The 12199-nt window shown below is 58.2% G+C and overlaps 1 protein-coding gene across 1 annotated transcript; it reads right to left on the bottom strand.

The window, feature by feature from the left end:
- Window positions 1-2526: 2526 nt before the first annotated feature.
- On the bottom strand, window positions 2527-12038 carry RRP12 (ribosomal RNA processing 12 homolog (S. cerevisiae); the record flags this gene model as incomplete). Its single annotated transcript, XM_010000148.1, is given in 34 exon segments — window positions 2527-2690; window positions 2876-2958; window positions 3354-3421; window positions 3677-3755; window positions 4025-4071; window positions 4186-4302; window positions 4435-4607; window positions 4762-4838; window positions 4840-4942; window positions 5053-5144; window positions 5470-5627; window positions 5742-5849; window positions 5976-6081; window positions 6163-6243; window positions 6357-6515; window positions 6720-6813; window positions 6997-7064; window positions 7431-7585; window positions 7684-7846; window positions 7957-8021; window positions 8179-8300; window positions 8473-8615; window positions 8866-8980; window positions 9137-9234; window positions 9385-9496; window positions 9574-9665; window positions 9747-9845; window positions 10128-10255; window positions 10550-10688; window positions 10803-10919; window positions 11066-11171; window positions 11356-11432; window positions 11624-11707; window positions 11781-12038. Coding segments are annotated over 34 exon segments (3789 nt in total), but the record flags the coding sequence as incomplete, so codon positions are not given.
- Between the last annotated feature and the right edge of the window lie 161 nt (window positions 12039-12199).

Below are 12199 nucleotides of genomic sequence, written 5' to 3'. Positions count from 1 at the left end.
CCCGCCGCTCCGCGCGCCGCGGGGACGGGTGGGCGCGCGCGGCATGCTGGGAGTTGTAGGCGCGTTTTGTGTCCAGGGAACTGTGACCACGTGGCCGCGGTGCGGGTCCCGGCACGAGCCCCCGCTCACCTCCCGGCTCGGTTGCTTCTTGTCTTTGCTCACCCTCGAGGAGCAACCAGAGGAGCAGAGGCATTGGAAAAGCAGTTTGGTTTATTTCTTGTCGCCTGCCGTGCCCGCAGCCCGGGCTTCTGCGCCCTGTGCACTCCCCACTCCTGGGCTTACAACCAAAAAAAGACAACTTTTTAGAAGCAGGTGAAAGTGTAGATGAGGACACTGAGGGGACTAGCAGTTAATCCGACATTTTTCTTTTTAATTTACTAGATTTCAGCTGTAGTGGTCCCTTGGCATTTTAAAAACCACCACACTTAATTGTCTTCCGGCCTATCATTTTAGCATAAACACCAAGATTCCCCTTATACTGCTGCCCCCAGGAGGGTTTTCCCATCCCTGCACCTTCCTGCGGAAAGGAGTTGCAGGATTTAAGCGCTTGCTGGGTGAAGAAAGAGCCTCCAGCCGCCTCCCACCTTGGCAACGAACAAGGACTGCTGCAGATCCCTGCCTTGCACTTCTCTGCAGGTATCTGCAAAATATTTGTGCCTGGCACCTGCAGGAGGCAAGACCCCACATCACCCTCACCCTGCCCCTCAGCAGAGCCAGGGCAGCTGCTGCTGGGGAGCAGGCTTGAGGCACAGCCTCCCACGGGCTGGGTGATGCCTCCTCTCCAAGGGTTTCTACCATGTTACATGATTAATTAGCTGATTAACAAAATGTTGTGGAAGAATCTGGGCAGCAGCTCAGGCAAACACCGTCCTCTGTGCTAATGAAACTCTTCTGTTCCACGCAGGCGTGCACTAATTCAAGCAACAACATACAAATTAAGAGCAATACAGTGAGTAATCTGGAGCCTTTAAACGAATTAGCTACAGCTTTCTCCAGGCACTCTCTCCAAGGAGAGAAAGCAGAAAGACAGATAGCTCTGGTGGGCCTGAAGCCACATGTTACAGGCGTTGGGGGCTCAGGAGGTGAATGGTGCCTGTTTCCCCCAATCCTGCTCTCAGGGGAGGGAGGGCATCAGGCCAAGGCTGCAGGCAGCAGAGGAAGATGGATGTAGCTCCTGCTGACTGAATGTGGCCAGGAGGTGCTGCTGGAGATGCGTCCCTGTGGCAGGATTAGAGCAGCAGAACCTCAACATAGCCCTGGGGCTTAAGGGTCCAAGTGAGACAAGGCAGGACCAATACCAGTACAAGAGCTCCCCCTCTACCCCCAAGCTTTTAAAAGGATCTTAGAAAAAAGCAAACCGCACATGACAGGGTCACAAAACTGGATTTGCAGCCTCCAGAAAATCCTGCAGTAAAAGGCCAAACAAGCACAATCCCTTTAGCTTATTAGGAGACTGAGAAGCGTTGTAATTCCAGCATGTAAGCTACCATGGCAGGAAATGACAAAGGACCAAAGGCTTTTTAATATAGAAAAGGAAAGGAAAGCCAGCTATGATCACAAATACATGATCATTGCAGTGTGAGCAATGGGACCTGTACCCATACCCTCAGCTCCCTTCTCTTCAGTGTGCTTTGGCCAAACACCATCTTTCAGGCTCAGTACTGAAGTCACTGGGTAAAAACAGATGCTCAGGCCAACCTGAGATGGCTGGGCAGCTAAAAAGGTCGAGGATTATTTGCGCTGCTCAGGCTTAGCTGGCAGGTGGTCAAAGGAGAGTAAAGGGCTTTTCTCAGCTCTCATAGGTAAGGGGAAGGGCAAGACACAGATTTGCAGTAGCAGTTTTCCAGCCAATTTGAAGAAATTTGCAGCTGTTTTGTCTTGCAACCAGGAATGGCTGAGGCAAAAGGCAGGACCAAAAACAGTGGCAGCCAAATGGCAGACACTCCCCACATGGCACAGATCCCCAGGCTGAGACCCTGATCATCCAGATGATGTTGCCAAAAAGGAGTTTGTGTAAGGCAGCTGGTTGTAGCAAAGGACTTTTCACATCATCTGGCTTCTCTCTTTAGCCAACCCCATGACTGAGCCCCACTGCAAGTCTGCCAGGAGGGCAGGGGACACAGGCTGTTATCTCGCTGCTCTGTACTGCAGTGGGGCTCCTGGTGGCCCCAACCAAGCTTCAGGCAGAGGAGAGGGCTCTGGTCTTGGGCCCCAGGCTGATGGAGGACGTGCTGAGCTGAGGCAGTGGGCAGAGCACAGGGCACATGGTGTGCACAGCCCTTAAGGAAAGAGAGGAGGAATCTGGGCTGGGTAGGAACAGTGGGTGTTTATCAATATAGAGAAATCATTACATTGCTTGTTCACACACACACACACGTACCCTAGCACCAGGCACCCAGAACCTTCCTCCAGGCACAGGAGGCCAAAAGTCCATAATACAACAGGGTGGCTTCCCAGTGAGTCTCAGACAGATGCAAGTCATCTCTTGCAGACAAGTCCCCCCTGCTCCACTCACGAAGACCCCATCCCCCTGTGCCCAGAGGCCACAGGGCGTTGTCTGTTCTTGGGCAGGGGCCCCCCAGGCTCCTCACGGGCGCTGGGCCCTCAGCCGGTTCCTGCGGCCGGCCTTGGCCCCACGCTGGGCACCCTTCATCAGGCCCTTGAACTGGCCCTGCATTTTCGCCCGCTTCCTGGAGGGAAGAAGAAGCAGAAGGCTGGGTAAGCACAGCCGAGGCATAGGGATGCTCCAAGCTGCACAAGGAGTGGAGTGGATACTGGCAATGGGTTCCCCCCCAAAATGTAACAATAACAAGTGGGATCAAACCAGGGTTTTTTTGCCTATTCACCACCCTGTGCCTTTCCCAGCTATTCTCACCTTCTGTTGAGTCCAGCTCTGTTCAGGGGGATGTAGGCATAGGGGTCAAGCTGGCCCTTCTTCTTCACGTCACCTTTGCCTTTCTGTGGGAGACAGTGACATTGGAGAAGATGCAGCACCAGGGGAGATGCATGTGTCCTGCTGTGGTGCAACCCTGGCACCTGGCCTATAACAGGTGCCAGCTGAGCACGTGGCCCTTGGAACTGATTCCCCACCCAGATGATGCTACACCTTTGAGAGGTGAGTGGCAACTGGCCACATCAGAGGCAGGACGCCTAGATGGGCTGGAAAAGTTCACAGGTACTGAATGTTTGGCAGATCCTCTTGGAGCAGATTTCTCTCCCATCCTTAGCACTGCTGGACCAGACCTTCAGCAAACACTGGGTGCTTCCTGTCCTCCCAGACCAACAGCAATCCTGCCCAAGCAGAGCCACAGGCATCTCCCCACACAAACCCTGCAACCCCCCAAGTCACTCACCTTGGATCTGTACTCTGCACCAAAGGCTGGCTCCTTGTCCAGCTGCCGGTGGATCCCAGAGCCTCCAGCTGGAAAACAGGGAATGTGTGTTAAAAAGAGGTTTCAGAGCTCCCCCTTCCAACTTCCTATACTAGAATGCACCAGGGCTGGAGAAGTTGTTTCTGTTTTTGCCTCCAGCTCTTGGGTGTGAGGACAGCAGAGAAAGGTGATCATTTCCCATGAGCACAGAGCTCTGCTCCAGCTGTCTTGGAGCAGCCCAGTAAGATGGGTTGTGGTTCTGGAACCCTGGGGAGCCCTAGACCAGGCACAGGCAAAGGACTTACCTCTGTACTGAGAGTAGGTCCCAGCCTCAGGTTCCTCATCATCTGGCTCCTCTCTGAACCGACGCTTCTGGCTTTTCTTCTGCAGAAGAATGCAGCAGGGACCCTGTAGCTGGCTTGTCCAGCTAGCTCTGCCCTCCTGTAGATCCCTGATCTCCCCCAGGGACCAGAGACTTTCCAGACTGCCCACACACATCCCCTGCCCCAGCCAGCCCCCCACACCCCTCCAATAAACTGGCACATGCCCAGTGTCCCCACCAGCTCTTGGACAGAGCTGCTGTGGCACAGGAAGGGGTTTAGCACAGCCGAGTTTCCCCAGTATCTCCTCAGGACCAGGAACCTTGTACTCACACTGCGGAGACCCACATCTTGCAGCACATCTGCCATCTCATCTGCTCCTACAGCACAGGATAAGAGGGTCAGTGCAGGATGCACGTACAGGACAGCCCCAGTACTGTGCCAGTCCTCAGAGTTGCTGCAGGAGTAGGGTGCCCCTGCCCAGCTGGCAGTACCTTTGGCTTCATCATTGTCCACATCCTCTTCCTCTTCGTGAATGATCAGGCGCCCATCCTCAGACACCTGGAAGTCATGGCTCACTCCTCTGGACTGCTTGTGGCCTGGCTTGGTAGCTGCTCACAGAGAGTGGGATCAGGGCCTGGGGAAGTACCCGCTCCTGGGGGCAGTCATACCCCCAGGGCCCCTGTACATCATCACACCAGCTCCCACCCCTCCATCCCACCACCTGAAGCTCCACTCCTCACCCAACACCCGCTGGGACACATTGGGGTCCAGAAAGTTGAGAGGCTCATCCTCTTCCCCTTCCTTCAGCCAGGCCTGGCCCTTCTGCCTTGCTTGCTTCCTCCGGTCCTTGCTCCACTGCCGTTCCTCCTCTTCTTTCTCCTCATCCTCTGAGTCAGCCAAGATCTCCTCCATGCTGGTCAAAAGACCAAGAGAATGACAGAAATGGAACAAGCCCAGGAATGCAGACCCCAGCCTGCCCCATAGCACACAGCAACCCCTCTGCTGGAGATGTCCCTACCCCTAGATCTGACAGGGCTGCTTCTTCTTCACCCCTGGCCCATCTTTACCTGTCTCCCCTGGGCTGTGCTGGAGGTGCCTCCTCTTCACCTGCACCTGCAGCCCCTCCCCCCCCCCCCCCCCCCCCCCTGCCGCAGGGCGCGCTGCTTGCGGCTCCGGGCTTCTGCCTTGCGGATGTTCACCAGCACCTTGTGATACTCAGCTGGCAGCAGCCCCTTCACCAGCTCGAAGCTGAGGAGCACAGAGAGCAGTCAGTTCCCAACTCCTCCCACACTCCTTCCTAGGGAGCTCCCTCGCTGCTCCAGTGCAGTTCCAGTCTGACCCAGAAGACCCCGGCTCACCCGAATTTGCGGATGAACCTGGTGAAGAGGTTTCGCAGCTTCATACGGAAGTGGCGTCTCATGTCATCCGAAAGGTTCCCCAAGGCCTCCAGCTGCCAGGACAGAGACCTTCAAGACCACAGCACCCCTGCCCTGGGCACCCAGCCTCTTACTCTTCTTCTGCACAGCCACCTTGCTCACCCTGCTACTGTCTCCCCCCACCTACCCCAAGCAGGACTGTGAGGGGGATCTCCCTGCACAGCAGGGCCTATTCCTGGAGGTTCTCTGGCAGGTCCATGCCAGCATTCAGAAGGACCTCCTCACTGTCTTCTCTGACACCCTGGCTTCCAGGCAGAAGCAGGGTGCAGCTGAAGACACCCAACACAGACCCAGCTCTGCCACACCACCCTCCTCAGGGCATCCCATGCAGGATCTCACCATCGTCTGGATGTGCTTGGCCAGCAGCTTGGTGTCCACCAGCAGCAGCATGACTTTGAGGAACCCCAGCGCTGCCTTCACCACGTCCCGTGTGCGAGAGGCCAGCAGCAGACAGACGTTCTGCAAGAGCTGCTCCACCACGCTCAGCTCCAGGTGATCTGCAACCACGGAAGGGCTCAGCCACAGCCAGTCTCCTTCCAGCAGCCACCTTTGCCAGAAGGTCCTGCCCCATCACCCTGTGCTGTCCCTGTCCCCCCAGCCCTCCTGCTCACCTTTGAACTCAAAGAACAGGCGGGTCAGCGCCAGCACCGTGCAGCTGATCATGGTGACTGAGCCTGTCAGCCCCGCGTAGACCAGGAGCAGGAACCGCTGCATGGCCTCTGCAGGAGGGGAACAACTCAGATCTTTCTCTTGCCTCCTGCCCAGCAGCATCCCAGGCCTTTTTTTATGGGGTGCCAGGCAGGGGTGTGATCGCCCTGGGCTGAGCAAACAGAGCAGGAGCTCACCTTGGGGGGTGGGCCCGAAGCGGATAAAGGCGTGTCCCATCTCCACGAGCAGCACGAAGGCGTTCTTGCGGGCTCCCACTGACACCTCCTTGGTGCAGAGGATGACCTGCAGGCACATGGGCACATCTCAACCCTGCTGTCCCCACCACGGCCAAAATCAGCTGGCTCCCCTGGGGACCACGCTCACCTCTGGGACTAGGGCAGTGATGAAGGCCTCATGCTCTGCAGAGAGCTGCTTCACGATGTGGAACAAGCACTTCAGCCGGGGCTGGGGAAAGAAAGAGGCCAACACTGGTACACCCAGGGACACACACCCAGCTGCCCCTTCCCCATCCTCTCCTGGCAGGGGCCAAGCTCGGGCAGCGCAGCCCTGGCTCTCACCCTCTTGGCCGGGGACGAAGCGCTCTTGAGCGAGTCCAGCAGCGCTGCCTGCAGGTCCGGCAGGTGGGAGCGGACGAAGGCCTGGCAGGGTGCATGGGGAGCAGCACACACCTCCTCCAGCACGCGGTATGCCTTCTTCTGCATGCTGTGCTCCTTGCTCTGCAGGGATGGCCAACATGAGCCACCGTCAGGGCAGCTCCTGGCCACCGTGTCTGAAGGGACCTCCACAGCACCCCCCACCACCCAGCAGACACCTGTTCCCTGCAGCAGCTGCTCAGGCTCCCAGAGTCTGGTCCAGGCTGGCAACAAGCAGAAGGTGCTTCACCGCACCCCTGTGCCTGTGGTGGCTGGTGGCCAACTCACCTGGAGGGAAGGCTGGATGGTGCGGTACAGGGAGCCCAGGGACTGCTCATCAGCATAGGGTGCCATTGCCACCACCAGGTCCAGGATGGAGAGTCTGCAGCACAGAAGGACACACAGGTGGGTAGCTGCAGCATGACTAACGCTGCCTGACCAAAGCATGAATCTCATTAAATGCACAAGAATAACATATCCCACACGGGACAGCATAAGTGTCCTAGTGCTGCTCATCAGGAAGAAGCTGCAGCTTTACCTATTAGTACCAGCCCCAGGGTGTTACCTGGCAAACTCAGAGCTCTCAGGACTGGTCAGCTTCTCACTGGCTTTCTGTAGGAACCCGCACACCATCTGAAAGAGCAGGATTAGAACTGACTGAAGGGAGCACTTTTTCGGAAGTCTGCAATCCACCTCACAAATGCCTCACTGCAGGACTCTGTGGAGACCAGAAGCACTGGAGGGTCCAAAAAGAGCTGGACAAATTCCCAAAGGGCTCATGCATGATGTGACAGGCATGGCTGCAAGAGTGGGAAGTCCCACACACATCCCACTGGCTGGGATGGATTCCTTTCCCATGAGGGCATGGAAAGGTTGCTCTCTGCCCAGCTTCTTTCTTCCTGTCCTCTCCAGTCGGGCACCCACCACAGCCCCATCAAACTAGGTCTGACTGGGAGACACTGGCCCAAGCCAGCCCAGCCTGCCCTACACTACTCTCACCTGGGGGTTGGTGATGGTCAGGTAGGCACGGACAGTGTCCAGCACAGAGCGGCGCTGGGCGCTGCTGCCCCCATCCTTCTCAGGCTGGCTGTACACATTGAACAGGATGGGCAGGAAATTTTTGGCAAAGCGACCCACTTCTGCCCGCTCCGCATCTAGGGAGAGAATGATAGGGGGCTACAGATCAGCATCTCCCCTCTCCAGGTCACCCTGGGGGACAGGGAACCAGCTCGAGGGTCTGTCTCTCTCCAACCTGTCTTGCAGCCCTTGTGGATGAGGGTGCGCAGGGCCTGGCACACGGTGGGGCGGAGGTCGGGGCGCTCACTGATGGCCATGCCCAGGGTGCGGGCCAGCCCCTTGAAGGCCCCCAGCACATCCGTGGGGTGGGTGCAGAAGCCAGGCAGCAGGGTCCAGACCTGGAAGGCAAAGGAAGAGGTGGGAGGCCAGCACCCATCGCCCAGGTCACCACACCCCAGCCTGGTACCACAAGAACACCACAGCAGGGCTACTGGGCACTCCTCATTACCTGCCACTGCAATGTGTCGTAGATCTTGGCCTCCATGCTCTTCCCTGCCTGGGTAAACTCGAGGGCTGCAGAAGAGAAGGGGGAGACGAGTGGAGCAGCAGAGCTGGCAAAGCCCCACTCAACCCCAGCGGAGGGAAGGGAGGTCCCACGGAGCATCCTTGGGCTCCTGGGAGCACAGGACTGCACCCACTGGGATCCCCACCATGTCACCCCCCTCCTCACCTCTGCTTTTCAGGGCGGCCGCCAAGGGCAAGAAGTAGCTGGTGAAGAAGCCCAGCCGAGCACCCTGCACATAGTCCCGCAGCACCGGCAGGAGCCAGCTGCGTGGGAAATCCAGCGTCTCCCTGGGGAGGGAAGGCATGGGTCAGGGGAGCTACTGAGCAGAAGGCACCTCACCCAGCCCCAAAGGTGGGTACAGGTAGGCTCGCCAGAGCCAAACACCTCCAGCAGAGCAGGGGGACTGAAGAGAAATATAACTTAATGGCTGCAAAGTTGCTATCCCAGGACTGTACTCACTCCTTGCCATCAATCCCCAGGGGAACAGCTTCCAGCAGCACCTCAGGGCCCATGGTGCTCACGGCAGCTCCCACCACCAGGTCCACTTCAGCAGTGTAGGGGAAGTGTGGGGATAAACGCAGATCACACAGGGACTGGAGGCACTGTGGGGACAGGATAGGACGGCTTTGGAAGAGCCATGGAAGCAGGTCTGGCACACGTGACTAACTGCCAGTTGCCCTGTGTGTCCTGGTGCCACGTCCCAAAGCTGCATACACCCTGCCCATGCACGGACAGGACAGTGGGCACCGGGATGGCCCCGCTCCACAGCTGGAGAGGACAGCACACTCCCAGCAGCAGCACAGCCACCCACCCACCTCCACAGGGAGCCTGTGCCCTCCCAGCCCAGCTCACCTTCCTCATGATGGGCTGGCACTGCTTCCCACATGTCTTAAAGAAGACTTCCAGCACACGCAGCACTTCATCCCACGCTGCGTGGAAACGGTAGGTCAGGCCTTCCTCCACTGACCTGAGGAGGAGAGAGAACATCAAGCTGGCAGGGACTGACCCAGCAGTGATCAGGGTGCCTACTAGGCCTGCCAGCTCCCAATGGGGACTGGGCAGAGGCTGCCCAGAGCTCAGCCAAGCTCACAGGGCCAGCGTCTCCCACACCACTGCTCCTCACCTGAACATCTTGCACAGGTAGGAGGCAGGGGCTGGGGCAGATCCAGAGACGGTGCCGAGGTCCTCCATTTGGGGAGCGATACACTCACTCAGGAGGCTCTGCATGGGAAAATGGGACAAGTGGGCCACAGATTCCCTAGAAGGCACAGGGGGCACACCACACCCCAGCAAGCCCCAAACCCCTGGGCAGAGCCCCCTGTAAGGCCCATGGCACCTGAGCAGGGAGAGGCCCCCCAGCATGTGTGGTACCTTCAGGGTCCACGCTGCTGCAGCCACCACCTGGGAATGTGGGGAGAGGAAGCAGTTCATAGCAGCAGAGAAGAGTCTGGGCAGGTGAGCCCAGCACAGGTTCTTCTGCAGCCTGGAGAAGAAAGACCAGGCAGGTGAGAGACCCAACAGCCACCTCTTCCCCTGCCCCACTGCAGTCCCTCCTTGCACCTGCACAGGTTGATGTGTGCCCGCTCCATAGTGGACAGCCAGGTCTGCAGCGGCTGCAAGTCACTCGTGCTGGGCACGTAGTCATAGAGGGCCTAGGGAAGCAGAAGGGTGGGTGGGTGAATGTGGTGGCACTGCCAGTCCCGTCCCTCTCCACATTGGCACCCCAAACTCACAGTGATGATCTGGGCATTGAGCTCGGCTGGCAGGCAGGCCACGCTGGCCTGGGCACTGAAGAGGCTGTGGAAGGCTTGCATGGCACATGCTGTCACTAGCTGCAAAGAACACGGTGTCAGAAGGGGGCTCTGCTTTTCACTGTCCCCCTTCCCAGAGCAGGCTCTGCCCTAGGAAGCCCAGCACTGCTGTGACTATGGCCCAGCTTCAGCCTCCCCTTCCACAGCAGGCAGTCCAGCAAGCACCAGCTACTCTGGGCTCCTCCATGTTTTCATCCTGCATTTCCAGGCTGATAGTCAGAAGCTGAGGGAGTTTGAGCACTTCTAGAGTGCAGCAAAGGGGGAAGGGGCTACCCTCCCCACCCTTGGTGTGGGGATGCTCACCACATGGCTGAGGGTCATGACTCGAAGCAAGGTCTCACAGCAGGTCTTCACCACAGCTGCAGGGAAGCAGGGCAGCAGGTCCCGCAGCAGACCGAGGACGTGCAAGGTGGTGGTCGCCTCCTTGGTGCCTGTGGAAGCAATGTCTGAGCCTGTGGCACCCCATGGCAAAGCCCTGCCTGAGGCAAAGCCCCTGTGATGGCACTGGTTCTGACCCACAGAGCTGGGATGAACACCTCCCCAGCTTCTGGGAAGAAGAGAGCAACAGCCATTGGGCTGATGACCCTCCAAAACACCTCAGAGGTGTCTTATACCTTCCCCAGCAACCCAGGGTGCTGCACCCTCCCCTCTTCCCTTCAAGTTCTTACTCTCCCACAGCCGCAGGGCCCCCCACACTCAGCTGCAGACCCCTTGCTCCAGCACACCTCCGGCTTTTTCGATCTCCTGCACGCAGAACTTGGCAGTGGAGGGTGCCGCAGGGTGATGCTCAGGGGCTGCATCTCCATACATGAATTCGCTGCCCCTCAGGACAGAGCACACGCCCTGCTGCGCTGCCTTCCGCACCTGGGGGAAGGAGAGCCCAGGTAGGTAGAAGCCACAGACCCCAAGGGCACAGCCAGCCCCAGGAACGAGCCCCAAAGGCAGCATCATCACTTGCCAGGGGCACCAGGAGCTCACCTTGGGTTTGGTATGAACACAGAAGCTCAGTAAGCCGTGATAGACCTGGAGAGTAATGGGATAGCTCCAGGCTGCCAAGTCCTGCTTCCGCAGCAGTGTGGCAAGGCAAGAGAGCACCTACGACAAGGGAGCAACAGGGGCATTTGCATCAGCCCACAGAGACCCTGCCTCACTGCAATGGCCTCAGGCCAAGCACCCAACACCACCAGTCTCCATCTCAGCAAACACCTGGGCAGAACTGGCTGCCCCTCTTGGCTACTCACCCATCGCAGAGCAGAGGTGGAGCTGCTGCAAGCCTGTGAAGACACGATACCCATGAAGGCCTTTGAGGCATCGGAGAACTTTTTAATAAGCACAGGACTTGGGACCCTGCCAGGAGAAAGGAGCATGTCAGTGGGATGAGGAGCAGGCAGCCAGTGGCAGTCAGGCAAGGAACAGGATCCCCAGTCTGCTCCTGATGGGTCCTTTTCCCAGCATAGAGAGGAGGGACAGCACCAGCCCCTCTTCCATGATGGGGCCAAGTAGCTTTTCTCGCTCCTCTGCTGCCACTCACCGCTTTAGAACAAGGTTAAGCAAGTAGGCAACAGCAGCCAGTGACTCAGGAGACTCAACTGCCTCCAATGTGGTCATCTAGGAAGAGAGTATGGGTCAGCAAGGGGCAGTGGAGGTTCACCCCACGCCAGCCCTTCCCCATCCCCAATTCCCCAACCAGTCCCAGCAGCATCTCTATTAAAGGACACCCCTGCACCAACCCGCCTGAAACCCACCCACGCTGCCAACAGCAGCTCCCCTCACACCTCCTCCCCATGACTGTCACTCACCAGTGCAGCAAAGTACTCTGTCTCGCTCTCCTTGCCACCCTGCGAGCGGATCACCTCTGTCACAGCTGCCAGCACAGCACAGATCTACAGGCAAAAAGCAGAGCAGGTCAGTGCCCTCGCCCTGACACCCCCCTCCCCGTGCTGCTCCTGCCTGTACCTCTTTGTGAGCAGCAGAGTTGGATTCCCAGAAGCGCTGCACTTTGCTGAAGGTGACGTTGGTGCAGTCACTCAACCCGCTCAGGAAGGTGCCAGAGGACTTTTCCGTGGTGGCTTCCACAGCATCATCCTCCTCCATCCGGAGCTGAGCACTGTCATTCCTTCGGTCCAAACGCAGGGATCCTGACTGCAGCTCATTGTGCAGCTTCACAGCATCGACTGTCAAGTTACTTTTCCCTGCTGGGGTGAAGAAGTGCGCTCAGAACTGCGAAGTTTACCCCCTTCCACCCGCCGGCCTGACAACCAGACCGCCCAGGCACAGGCTCAGCCCCTCGCAGACTACACCGCTCCGAGGCGTTCCCCTCCGCGCCAGACGCCACAGCAGCACGGACAGGCAGGGCCGTGAGCTCCGGGGAGCCG

The sequence above is a fragment of the Chaetura pelagica genome, unplaced genomic scaffold (genome assembly GCF_000747805.2).
Source record: "Chaetura pelagica isolate M959 unplaced genomic scaffold, ChaPel_1.0 scaffold436, whole genome shotgun sequence".
Classification (NCBI taxonomy): domain Eukaryota; kingdom Metazoa; phylum Chordata; class Aves; order Apodiformes; family Apodidae; genus Chaetura; species Chaetura pelagica.
Note: the sequence above shows the minus strand (reverse complement) of the source record. Positions and strands in the feature narration are given on the sequence as shown.